Source organism: Chamaea fasciata, unplaced genomic scaffold (genome assembly GCF_029207755.1).
Source record: "Chamaea fasciata isolate MVZ Bird 193981 ecotype frontalis unplaced genomic scaffold, bChaFas1.0.hap1 SCAF_5, whole genome shotgun sequence".
Classification (NCBI taxonomy): Eukaryota; Metazoa; Chordata; class Aves; order Passeriformes; family Sylviidae; genus Chamaea; species Chamaea fasciata.
Genome location: NW_027094090.1, coordinates 52,707,986 through 52,721,875, shown reverse-complemented (window position 1 = coordinate 52,721,875; position 13,890 = coordinate 52,707,986). Strand labels below are relative to the sequence as shown.

General features: G+C 40.0%; 1 protein-coding gene across 1 annotated transcript in view; it reads right to left on the bottom strand.

The window, feature by feature from the left end:
• Positions 1–13,890, bottom strand: part of SCUBE1 (signal peptide, CUB domain and EGF like domain containing 1) — a 188,239-nt gene that overhangs the window by 124,713 nt on the left and 49,636 nt on the right. Inside the window, exon 4 of the mRNA XM_066183682.1 lies at positions 13,663–13,797. Coding sequence (XP_066039779.1) covers positions 13,663–13,797 — 135 coding nt within the window. The remainder of the gene's footprint in view (positions 1–13,662; positions 13,798–13,890) is intronic.

Below are 13,890 nucleotides of genomic sequence, written 5' to 3'. Positions count from 1 at the left end.
TTCTAGTTGAAATACAAAAGGGCTATTCAGCTATGAAAAACTTCCAAACTTTTTACTGGGCTTGCTTTTATGGTTAAACAGTTTGCCATTCTGTGCAAACGAAATACGTTGCTGTGTTTTCCCTGTGTTTAGCTCAGAAGAGGAATCTGAATAAAATGTCAGCCTGAGCCATGCAGCGATTGTGGCTTACACAAATCAAATGTCAGGGTTCAAGCGGGTGTGATGATAACATTTGGTGGGGCACAAGGGAGAGAGACGAGTGATTCACAGTCTGGAAGGTGATATTGCAGGGTCTAGGTCAGGGGAGAAGTGAGAGCTGCTTGGGAAGGATGGCTGTAGCATGGGGATGATGAATACATTGCCATTTGAGACAAGCTACCTGCGATCAGAATTTACTCAGACGGTGCCATTAAGGCGCTCAAAAAACATTTTCTGGTTAGCTCAGGGAACAAAATCCTTTATTAGCTGAACAAGAATATTACCAAATGGACCATTTTAAAGCAATAGTTCTAATTTCTGCTTTTACTGTCACTAGTATTTACATTCCTCTTGCTTCTCAGTTCAAATGCTATGACCAGCACCTAACACAGACACACAGTGGGTATTTGGAGGCAAATACATCTTCCTCAAAGCAGCAAATTTGATCCCATTCCTGTCACAAATGGTTAATTTTTTTCCTGGGCACTCGGCATCAGATTTCATGTGGAGTCACCTGAAATAGCAGTCCTATGTTATTAGCCATTTAAGACCAAATGCTATCAAGAACACAATGAGTGGAAGTCTAATCTGCAAGTTGTACTTCGGAGATGAATGAAATGTTTACAGGGCAATAGTGGTGTGAAAGTGGAAGAACCTGCTTCTCTCAGGACTCTATATGCTCTGCTGGCACATTCAGGGTGAGAAACATCCACTGTGTACACAAACCACACTGCTGCTGTCATATCATTGCTCTTTCTCTGTGCATTGAGGCTTATTTATCATCGCAGTATAGTTTCTTCACCCTAACACCACCAGGCTCTCTTCTGTGCCAAAGTGAAGAGCATCACCTGTTTATAGCTCTGCTCTTATTACCATAAAATCATTACTAGCATTTGGGAGTAGTAGGCTGTGAAATTGCTCTGCAAGTATATTCTTCAGGATTGAATTGCCTGTAATCTACTTAGTACCTCTTGGTTCCTTTTTTGCTTTTTACTCCCTTTCTCACAGCCCTCCATGGAACCTAGAGTCACTTCTCTCCTACAGTTTAGTAAAATGATTTGCTAATTTCTTCTGCAGGAAGTGGATTGTGGTACAACTATTCCTGACTTTCTTTACCTAAGCAATGGTGTAAACCAAAGAAATAATGATGATTTGCTTCACCTTCTGATTCAATCTCTGTTGTTGGCAGCTGTTCGCAGTCTCGTGATGCCAGTTCAAATCCTACTGAAATTGCTGGGAGTCTGGGCTTCAGAACCGGTTTGATCAGGCTTGGATCTCATATCCACTTCAGAGGGAACACGACAGCAGTGACTAGAGCTCTCTTTGACCTCTACAGATTTCATAGGCTAGAAAAGCTGCATTATTTCATCCTACTCACCACGTATACTAACTGGTATTCCATTCTTTAAAAAGAGCAAGCAGGTGAAAAGATAGAATGAGTGAAGATGGATGTGCATTGGCAGAGCTGCGCATGGAAATAAGCATGAGATCTGCTAGCAGCATATCTGGTTTGTAGCAATCCCTGGCTTTAATGATCTAAGTAAAGAAAGGTGAAGAAAATCCTTAGGAATCTACAAGCTGTTTGCCAGAGGTCAGCAGAAGACTAAACAGAGTGCAGTCAATATTGCTGTACGTGCATGAACACAAAAAAATAGAATTCTTCTTGATAAGCAGCTGTATTTGATTTCTATACTTGGATGAGAAGCATCAGCTAAACACTGAACATGGATTTTAATTTGAGTGGTATTTATTGACGGTCAAGGTAAGCAGAAAAGAAATGGCAGTGCTTTTCCTGACATCATGCCATATTGGAAAGCAAGAAAATCCTGTTTCTGCCTGTAAATAGGACTTGTGGAAATTCAAAGAGAGAACAAATGTGAAAAAGGAAAAATTAGATGTCCTTCAACACAGCCACACTTCTGATCACGAAGTTGTTTTAGAGACAGCTCAACTTTGTATAGCTCAGCACAGAAGTATCTCCATGAAATGAGTCATTAAAAACACTAAGAGAAAATGAGGCCTTTGCGGTGTTTTTGGAGGAAATGAAGAAACAAAACAACACCCAAAATATTTAACTAAATGACATACAAATAGGATGGAGGTATATTTATTTACATTCTGGGTTTAGGCACTTGATAGCTAACAGTAAGAAGTGAATTTGATGGACATTCAGAAGTGCTATGACATATACACTAGAGCTGGGTTAAACAACAAAACCACAGTCTGGACAACAGGAAAACTCCTTTAGTCACCTAATATCCCTTTTGCACAAAACCAACAAAAACAACATAAAAACCACAAAAGAGCTCTTCTGCTCCCACCAGGGAGGATCCTTTAGATCCTTTTAAAGGCTCTAGTTACTGAGTATTACAACTGGTGTTCTTTGATTTTATTGCTTTTCTGGCATTTTATTTTGCTGTGAGACTGTTTTATGGAGCATTTTGGTGAGCTCCTGATAGGCAATCCTCCAGATTAATTCAGTGTTGATTGGGCCAATAAGTGGTCAGCTTCTCTGAGAGACAGCACAGCAACGACAGCTCACTGTCTCCTTCTGGGAATTCTAGGAAGATTGAACAGCACACGGTATTTTGAACTAATGCCAAATACTCGAAAGTCCTGTTTTCATCTACATATAGAACATTTCCAAAATAAACCTCCAGGTAAATGTACTACTCAGGATTCTAGCATGAGACACAGATTAGCCTAGGAAACTACAAATCCTGCTTTAAAACAGCTCATTACAGGTTTGTGTGTTCTTTTATGATATGTTTTTCAAACCCAAATTACAGCAGAACAATTAAATTACCATCAAGGTTAATGCCTAAGCACTTAGGCCAAATGATAGCTTTTCCTGCGAAGCTTAGAGGGAGCTCAGAAAGCATTTTGTCTGGAAAGGTGAGGAGCAGAATCCCAGTCCTGGAGAAGAGCAGGCAGACAAACAGCTGCTGCCCAGGCAGGCCAGTCTCACCTCCAGCACTGCTCAAATGTGCCCCTGGGCAGAGCTGGCAGGATCCTTTGGATTTGTTTTGCTCATTTTATTCCCGCAAAGCTCCCCCAACACTGAAAGATTTCACCTGTGAAAGGAAACTGGATTCAGAGACACTACCAGGAACACCCTCCTGCACCCAGCAAATCAGGCTTCATGTTTGAGGTGCTCCTGGCAGCAGCCTCTCTGCCTGATGAGAGGCTTCACGGATTCTCAGCACCATACAACAGCCACCCACAGAGGCTGCCTAAACACCACTTCCACACAGTGCCAAGGACTATATCTCCACATCTAAATGTTTCAGAGTTTCGAAGTTTGGGGGTTTAATTTTTTAGATTTTTAAAAATATAATTATTATTATAATTCCAGAAAAATCGGCTACTTCAGAGAACAAAATTTGGCTTAGTGGAAGAATACACTTCTTTCAAAAATAATGCTGGCAACATTTTGTTGACTTGTTCAGGTGGTTGTATTTCTCCTCACTTCTCAGAACCTATCCATTTCCAATGTCAATTTTGCTGCCTTCTCGGTGCCCACAAAGGCACAGTGCAGAGAGTCAGCAGGCATCCTGAATTTCAGTGAGAAGTCAAGCTGCCTGGCACCATCAGAAATTGTTCAATTTACAACACTGAGCCAATAGAGAGCAAAGAGAACAAAAATGTGGGAAGGCAAGGCGGAAGAGAACAGGATTTGCAAAATGCACTGTTATCCACTGGGCTCCCTGAGCTACACTTTGACCTCTAAACATGTACACGGAATTCATCAATCACTGATGTTAAAGTGCACCAGGGAGGAAAGAAGGACATTAAAAATAAGAGACCAACAGAATGGGGTTCAGGGTATCTGCACTCTGTTCATAGTAGTGGCATACATAAAAACAGATACTCAGCTTAGCAAAACAGATTTGGTGAAATCAACACAGCATCAATTAAACCGTATGCAATGACAAATGATCCCTTCACAGGTTTTCTGTTAAGTTCTTGTCGTTTCTACAGCCTTCCTGAGTAACTCCAGGCAAACTATTTAACTTTTCATTCCCTTACATCTGTAAGTTACAGCACATGGTGAAATAGCTCCTCTTTCAGCGGGGGTGTGAAGTTCTGAGGGGGTTTTTGTAAACTCCTGTGACATCCTCTAGCCAATTAGTGATTAGAAATGCAAGTAACTAGGAATTCACTTCTGAAGAAGCAGAAGGAGAAGAAATACACAGCATAAGAACATTCACATCCCTGCTTCCCCATCTTGGCATTTGTAGCCTTACAAAGAAATGTCAGTTTAAATAACCAATTCTCATTACACTAAATACTGAAATGCCAACACTGATCATGTGGATTTCTGTTAAAAAATTAATGTTTTAGCAAGGAGGCTCTTAGTTTTGGCCTTTCTGGTACTTTGCAGTTTGATATGGATTGAAGAGAGCAGCTTATTTTTACATCCTCTGTCCATGTGAAGTGTAGGCAGAAAATCTGCCAGCTCTGGTAAATCACCAGTGTAACACAATGCTTGCAGCGCCGAAGTGGATAATATGGGCAGTGATTTAGTGAGCTATAAGCACACAGAACTTTTAAAGAAGGTACTCCATATCAAAGGGGGCCAAAAGTGCTATTGCTTTTACTCCAAGGTGAATGCTTTTTTGATGGAACAAGAGAAGAAAGAATATTTGCAGCTTCTCAGCCCTGATAACTCAGCCACAGCCTTTGCAAAATGATTAGTCATACTATGCATCATGCACAAAGCCTAGGTTAATCAATTTGCTGCACAAGCTCAATGCTTTTATCAATAATAAACATAGTTCAGATGCTCTCCTCCCCCTGTTACACTTAACACCTCTGTTTCTCTATTTCTGCAATCCTGGGAGCAGCAAAGCAGGGAAATCATCCTGATGACTTGCTCATGATTGCAGGTTGACTTTGCAATCTCAGCACAATCCATTCCACTGAGAAAAAAATAACATTCAAATACACTGCTATCATGACTGTCCTGTGACTGTACTGTGAGAAGAAGAGTACAAGAGAGAAGTTACCTACATGAAAACTCTAAGGGAGCAGATATTGAAAAGAAATGCTACTGGTGAGCCAGGGAATTAAGGGGAGAGAAGTATGGACTTTTGCCTTACGTTGTTTCTCACTCTTCTTTTCATCTTCTATCTATCCTCCTCTTCTTCACCTCATTCCCACTTGGCTGGCTGTTTCTCTTCTTCCTTCTCTTATTTTACGTTTGCCTGACATATCTTTATTTCACTCCCTTCTTCCTTTGTTCTCCCTCTTAAAAATGGTGTTCCTACAAGGTTCCTGCTATGGAAGCATTCACAGTGACTTCTAAGATTTGAAATTTAACAAAGCATGCAAGTATTCTTAGGCTTGAAATATACATGACTATTAAATATATGTATCTCCCTTCTTAATTCCATTAACTTCTAAATTAACTCAGAACAGCTCAGAGCAACCTCAAACATAATTACATGGAACTTAATAATTAATAGAACTGATGAAGTGCATGCCACATACAGGAGGCTAACAGTTTATATGAACAGGTATTTGCTATTCTTATCTTGAATTTCTCCTGGTTTATAACCAGAAACACATTGCAGTATCAGTCTCTAGAGCTTCTGCTGGATCACATCTCTGAGATTTGTCATGGATACCAGAAAGGAGGAGCAGTGCCTGCAACACGGTCTGTGACTGGTTTCTCTGCACAGTGAAAAATACGAGACACACACAGAGACACCCAGAGTGACTACAGCAGGCATGAAAGATGCTGAGCATCTTTACATAGTACTCAGAGCAGGCCTTGCCTTCAGAGAGAAACACATGACAAATACAAAATATGGTATACTTTAAACAGAGTCCATTTGTTGTGCTATGTGTGAAAGCATGCTTTTTGCCAGTATGCTCTGGCTTAATATTCTTCCCAGATCTTTCTCACCTAATGTTTCAGTCAACTGGATGCTAGAGGCCTTTAAAAAACATGTCAGTTCTTTTATTTAGTATAATCTTGCTATATCCAAAGGAGACAGTATGAACAGAACATTGGTTCACTTCCAGTGCTATTGAATGATTGAGTGTGAAAGCCTCTTTTGCCTATTTTCTCTTTTTAATTTTTTTCTTAAGGTCCTGCTTTGCAGTGTGTTTTCCCATTCGTGCGTATAGTTTTCCCATCCTGTCAGCACTGCCAGTCACTCAGCTGCTGAGCTCCAGCCTGCTCACTGCACTTTCTGTCACACAGGTGTGGAGAGATTTCTGATCCGACTAACAAATTCTGTGCTGCCCCTGGCAAGCTGGCTGGCTGTCATGCTGCTGCAGGGTGTTTCAAACAGCTGCTCTTTCTAAGGCGAACTTCTTTGCACCTCCAGCTTCATTTTCCCCCATTAGTTTTCCTCCTTTCCACACCAAAAGGCACTGGCAATGGAGCCATGCAGAAACAATGACTGTACCACTAAACTATTTCATATTCTTGCTCACTGAGAAATTATCTGCATGTCCTCGTTGATCACTTAGTCATATTCACCTGTGCATTTACTGTTCAAGCACTATATCCATATGACTCCTAGATTACCTACCAGCTGATGTTTCCTAGCACATCTAGGCTGTGATTTTTTAGCATTGTTTTGTTTTCTCTTTACTTATTAAAATATTTAAGCCTGCTCTGATCAGTATGCTTACATCTGGTACCTGTTGAAGGACAGCTTCTGCACAACACTCTTGGAATTCAACCCCAGATTTTGGCAAAATCTGGCCATCTGCTCTTGTTCCTGAGTGTTGGGAGACTTTTCCTTTGAGTTTTCAATTAACTCACCATGATTGTATCCTCCTAACTGTTGGTTTTCTAGTGCATTCAATCTCAGCTGAAGCAAAGCAACAATAGGTATTGACTACTCAACAAAATTTGGTTTTCCTTCTGAATTAAAACTAATTCAAAGTCCCAGAAAATTTTGAAGCACAAGGTATTTCTTTAGGAAGGCAAGTGAGCTACAAAACTAAGGTAGAATGTGCAGAGACTTGGTCACATTTTGCTGAATGTAAATACTCAGTGTACACTTTGCTGAGTGTAAATGATATGAGCCTGAGTTGGTCCCCAGGAACTCAACAGAGGATTGCAATCAACTTTACTTGGCTGTATTTTACTCTGCAACTTGGGATATACTGAAACTCTAGCTTGATTTCATGTCACATTACATTTTCTCACATCTTGGTTTCTGTCTGGACTGCTCTGAGCAACAGAACTGCAGCTGCTCTCAGGGATGGGATCTGTCCTGCAGTCCAGACACAGTCTTAGACAATACTGGACTATTTACACCTCAGTTTTCTTACACATAAAAGCAAGATTGCAGCCTCAGGTTTCAGATGGATTTAAAATTTTTGTAAGCCAAAAGTGGCATGCCTTTGTCTCCAATTCTATGACATCCTAAGCATCTAAGCTGAACGTCTTAAAGGGAAAAGCTAAGGGGGAAACAAACCATCAACAAAATAGTACTGAGAATTTTGATACTTAAGACTCTGATTTTGCAGTTTTATTTGGACAAACAATTTTATTTGAATAGTGCTTAGTGGGCAGCTATAAAGAGGATATTTTTCGCAAGGAGCCACAAGGAGAAAAGATAAAGAGCAGTGGTTACAAGTTGCACTGACCAAAGTTTTATTGGTTTCATAACCTAAGAAAGACAATTTTTACAATGAGAATGACCATTCAGTGAAATAACCTCCCCAGGGACATAGTGGAGTTGCCGTCACTGCTGATGGTGGTTTTCAAGATACGACCAGACAAGGCACTTGGTATTTTCATCCAGGCTTCCTTTTCCACAGAAGGCTGGAGGTCCTTTCCAACCTGAGCTCTTCTAGGATTCTATGAAACTACTTACTAACACATCTAGCCCTCAACTTTCACCTAAAACTGATTTTGTGATTCTGTGATGATTACTGCTTCCCGTCACAGCTGAACCTAAGTCAGGTTACACTCAAACTGGTTTTACACCAGTTTCATTTTACTAGTCCTAATCATAATAAGTCATTTGTATATGAAAGGAGGGAGATCAGGTCGAACAGAAATTACTTCTTACTCATACCAGGCATTTTCACTTGTTGCATCTTCTCTCCACACAAATGAAAACTCTTTCTGTTCTAGAGGAATAGAGAAAGAAAATGCAAAGTGCCCTTCACACAGGCTGCTGGAGCAAATAAGAATCCTGAAAATAAAAGTACAGCAATTTTCGCGGGTGATACGCAGTTTTAAAAAGTTACACACTTCTAACAGGGCACTGTGAGTTTTAGAATACCTTTTCTATATCTACATCTCCTATATTCTGTGAAAGATAATAAATTGTATGTTTTATTCTAAATGTATCATGGGAATACATAAAGAGACAAGTTTCTATTACACTTAAGTCATAATGCGTGCAGTTTTAGGAAAAGGCTTCCAAGATCACACAATGTTGGTCCAGATAAAACTGCTGCTGCCTGAAATGCTTTCTTATCATTTTATCTATGAACTGATTTCCTTTACAAAATTTGCTTTGCATATATTCCTTTACAATCATATTAGGATTCCAAAAAAAAAACCCCAAAAAAACCCAAATAGGAATGTTCTGCGAATGGGACACCTGCACTCAGGGTAGCCATGGTGAAGCATGTTCAGGCAGTGGACTAATTTAGCTGGTTACATCATCATGGAAGAGCTTTCACAGTTGAGATGAGAAACTCGTACTTCATAAATTCTGGAACAGCACTGGCAACACTTAATTATTTAAAGTCACACATTCACATGAATTTAAATATGAATAGATTATTGTGCTTTCTGTAGAAAAAACACCTCTGTCCTCTTGCCTAGAGTCCCACAAGGGATCAGCACCAGAGATGGGAATAAAGAATCCCAGAATCCCAACTTCAGTGACTGGGGAGAGTGCTTCTGCCCAGGGAGTCCTAACACACTATTTTACCACTACAAAATCACACCGAACTAAGAAAACACATGAAAAATAAAAATAAATCATGAAAAATAGGAAGTAAAAAAATTGAACAAAGGTGGCTTTATAATCCTCAGAAGAAGCAACTCAGTAGTTTGATATCAGCTGACCAATGGACTCTTATGCTACTGCTGCAAAATTAACGAGGATTTAACACACAATCAAGTTTAACAAGTTTCTGTGCATCAGCAAAATCATGATAAGCCATTCCACAGGCCTACCTAGCAACTGCAAGACAACGTGGTTTAGCCCATTTCCTTCTCCTCTGAGTATGAACCTGCACACCGTTAGTACAGAAAGAGACAAGCTGGTTTTGAAAATCTGGCTAAATTGTGGTAGCTTGACTTAATGCCAAATTCCCTAACTTTGCTAAGGCTAATGGGATAAAGGGAGGTGAAAAAGCATTTCCTTGCTAAGTGGTTTTTTAACAGGCTTGAAAATGACAGTGACAACTGTGTAAAAAGCTTTTTCACCTCCTGATGAGACCACCATGATTTCAGCCTTCTGTAGCCTGATACTTTTCCACCTCTTCTCATCTCCACATGTAACTGCCACTCATAATCCACCTGCTTTTTCAGCTTACTTGGTACTTGCTGTATAAAAACATTGCCAGAATGATGAGCAGACATAAGACCATTAATTTAACTATGCTAGACCTAGACACCCAGGGGATGGAATCTAATGGGGCGGAAGTGTTCTCAGCCACAGAGCTCCTGAAGTATCCCCCTTGTAGGCAAAAATCTTTTGTGCTTTAGGAGACTCACCCCTGGACATGGGACTCAGCTGGAAATTTGGGTAGGTAAGGCAGTTTGAAGCCAGGGCTCCTGCCCACAATACCTTTTTAAAGTTGTAATGCAAATGGGATATACCCAACCCTTCACTGTGTTCACTCTGAGCTTCAGTGGAGATACAGGCACGCTGTCTCTCCAGCGTGTCTATCTATAGGCACTCTGTCTATTTTGATACTTTTAAAGCCCAATTTAGATTTTTCACCACCTTTCCTAAATTAGGACTTTAAGAATCTACCCCAAGGCTTTGTTGAATTAGGGCTTTTGGTTTTTCACCAAGTTCAGTGATAATGTGCTGTAACCCACTAACTTGACTCAGTCACAGCAGTAGTGTATGATAGTAACCTCCACATTTATTAAACACATGCTCCCTCTGGAGCTGGAGATGATACAGTAACAGCTGTTTTATTCAGGTTTCTCTTTAAGTCATGAGGAAACAAACACAACCTTGTCTCTGGCATAATTCCCAGTGTTCATACCCACTCATGCAATTAAGATATACAAAGATAAACAACTGTTAAGTTCTCTGTAACTTTTACAATCTACTCTCCCTCCCATTCTCCCTGTTCTCGCCATCATTATAGTGAGTAAAATAGCACTGAAATCTGACTAGTAAAGCAAAAATAAGTTTTATGCTAAAATAAATGAGGTAAATTGTACTGGGTATATCATCTTCCCAAAAGATACTGGGACTAAACATAAGAAATCAGTAGGCCTGTAATGAAGACAGTGAAACAGTGCAAATGCTGGGACACCAGGGTTTGCTCTGACTTTAATGTCAGCCAGGCCTCTCCCTAGTATAAAATTATTATTTCTCTGTGGATCATTAATCCTTTTTGTCTACAAGAAATAATACCACTTCTGGATGGCAAGCCAACATGTCATTTGAGAAACAAGAATATAAGTCCCCATCATGAACTCCAATATGGCTTTTAACCACAACTTGGGGGTAGGAGCACAGTGACACAAAACATCCCAGAACCACTGGGACAAGCACAGTGCAACTCTGGAACCTGAGAAAATTCACAGAGCACCCAACAATTTTAAGGAGGGTATCTCTTATTGGAGAACACCATTCCTTTGCCTGGTAAGTGCAAAAAGGGATGTATGTATTCCTTCCTCTGCCCAACTCGCAATAGCCAAAGCCCTTTTTAAACTGTGAAACCACTCCATTACTTGAATGTGCTGGTGAGCTCCAGGCATGTGATTAGCACCAGCTCTGCTGGTGTCTGAGGCAGGTAAGCTGGGCCTGAAGATAGGGCATCCTTAGGCTTAATGCTGCTCCCTCCCTTCTGAACTCATCCCAACTCCAATCTCGTCCTAAGCACCTTGCAATGCTTCTCCCTTTTTTCCCAAAGCATTTGAAAACAGGAGGGGAAAGGTGGCAGCAAAGTGCAGGAAGAGCCTTGAGGCTGACAGTTTTAGACTAGCTGAGTCCTCGGAGAGACTTTAGCTGATGTTGAGGACATCAACATTCTCTGACTGCACCTGCATTTTACAGAGCTAGAAATGCACCCACCCTGCAATGAATGGATCTTATTATGCACAAAGTCAACAAACTTGCTAAAGGGCTTTGGCAAGTCAGTGCTTTCATGTTTGGACTGCAGTGCTGGCCGGGTGGTTTGCCTTTGCCCACTCCAACCCTGTTTACCAACAGCAGTCACAATATAGCCCTAGGCGCCATTCTGGATAAATATGGTGATGTGTATTTTTGTGTTCCAAGAGTTTCTGTAGCAGCGTTTACAAGTGAGACCTATGAAAGCGAGTAAATACGGATATTAAAAAAGCCTTTTGCTTTCTCACTACGCATGTTTACTGTTTGCAGTTCAGTCACCTCTGACAAGTGAAAGAGATCATTTCATCTCAATTCCTTCCTCCAGCATACCCACCTGATGCATTTCTGTGGGGGATCATGATACTTCAGTGTAATGTTTGCTGCTATTGTAAATTGACACTTTACTTTTGAAAAGCTGCAAACCATTTGTTCTTAAAACACACTACAATCCCCACTAGTCTATTTGATAGTTTGCTTGTTTTTTTTCAGATCTAAAACAATTTAAGATATTGCTTCAAATTAAACATCTATGTCTTATATGATATTTTCTTTGTAAACAAGTTAATACAAATACATTTTCCATGTATATTAATTCTATGCCCACAGCAGTCAGTGTTCAAATCCACTCCCCTAGTCTTTCAGACAAACTAGGAACCCTCACTGCCATAAAAACATACCCTTTTCACCCAGTGAAGTTATTCCTTAGAATAAACCTTTGCCTTTAGATTCTCATTTTTCATTTATTTCATTAGTTTCCATCTCAGATAACTAAATTCTTTTTTTATTACAACTGGGAATTTTTATAATGTGCAAATTGAAATAATGATTGTGGCACAGTACTCTGCAAGTGCTTTTCATTAAGTCTCCAGCTACTATTCCTTGCTCTGTTGGATATCTTTGTGTCAGGGTTACTTTATGGTGGACAAAAATCTGGACAACTTATGTTTAAAGAACGACTAAAAACTATTAGATAACAACCTCAAACATGCACTGGTTCATGCAGCTTAATTGCATATTCTTGTCATAATCACAATACTCAATAATCATGTTAAAAAGTGGACCTGTCAATATATTCCATAGTCTCACGATTCTGAAAGTCAAAATCACTGCTTGTTGCTACAATTCTGTTTAAGCAGACACACAGTGCCAGAAATACATCTGCATTTCTGACATGCTGTGTCGTAGCAAAACTCTGACGTTTTGCTTTCTTATCAACAGGATGACTAAACTCATACTCTGTGTTCAAGTGATTGTCTGGTTAGTATTAAGTCACTTAAAATTTTCAGAAGCATTTGTGTGGCCTGTTTTTACAGCAAAATTTACAGCATGCTTACACTGTTGATCACCAGTCTCATCTTGCTACTTTGTCATTCTGTATTGCTTATTGGTAAATGAGTTTGCTAGCATATATTCCCACTGCTGCCAGGGTCACAGAAGGCTGAATGAACACTGAGAGAGTCCACTTAATTGCAAAGATTTATGACTATGTTGTTTTCTTTTCTCCCTTTCCACTCAAACTTGTCTTCCATGTCTGACATCGACAGAAAAGGGAGAGCTGCTTATTCTAGTCCGACACAGCAGCAGACAAGGATCACAGTTCTAAAGGGATTCCTTGTTTCTCTTGCTAGTGCATAGGCAACAGAGAAACTGTTTTTTAATCCACCCTAGGACAGGGTACTGAATCAAAGAAAAGCATGTGTCAGTATAGTATCAGCCACGATCAGTCTGCAATGAAATAATGAGCTACATGACTGGCAAAATCCCCCGTAAGCTGTGTAATTTACAGAAGCAACAAACTGCTCATTTGGATTTAAGGTTCCATGCTTTCTAAGGTGAAACACAGGTGCACCATTATGCAATAAACAGATTTTTAAATTCTGGAAACTCAGAAGGAGAAAGTTACCATTTGAAAATCTGTCTCTGCCTGCACAAAGAGTCTGTTGTGCGAACCAAGTATAATTTGTGTGTCAAACCAAAGCCTGTTTCTTTGTCTTATTTATGGCTCTTCTACAAGTTTGGGTAGCAGAGGAATCAATCAATTTCAACCAACCAGTAAAATGATTTAGAGAACTGTGGAGAATAAAAACCAAAAAACCCAACAAACCCCAAACTGTTTCAGCTTTCCTGATTTAATATGGTTATTCTAAAGAGCACATTTTACATGCTAAAAACTTACCAATGGAGCGATGAATGCAGGTGTGCTGGTTATCACTCAGAAAAAAGCCCTCTTTGCACTGACATTCATAGCTGCCCATAGTATTTACACAGATCTGCTGGCACCCTCCATTGTTATCCAGACACTCATCGACATCTAGAAGACAGAAGGAAAAAAGAAATTCAAGATAATGTACAAATTCAGAATATAAATGTAGAAGAGTGAGAAACACACAAAAAGGCACACTAT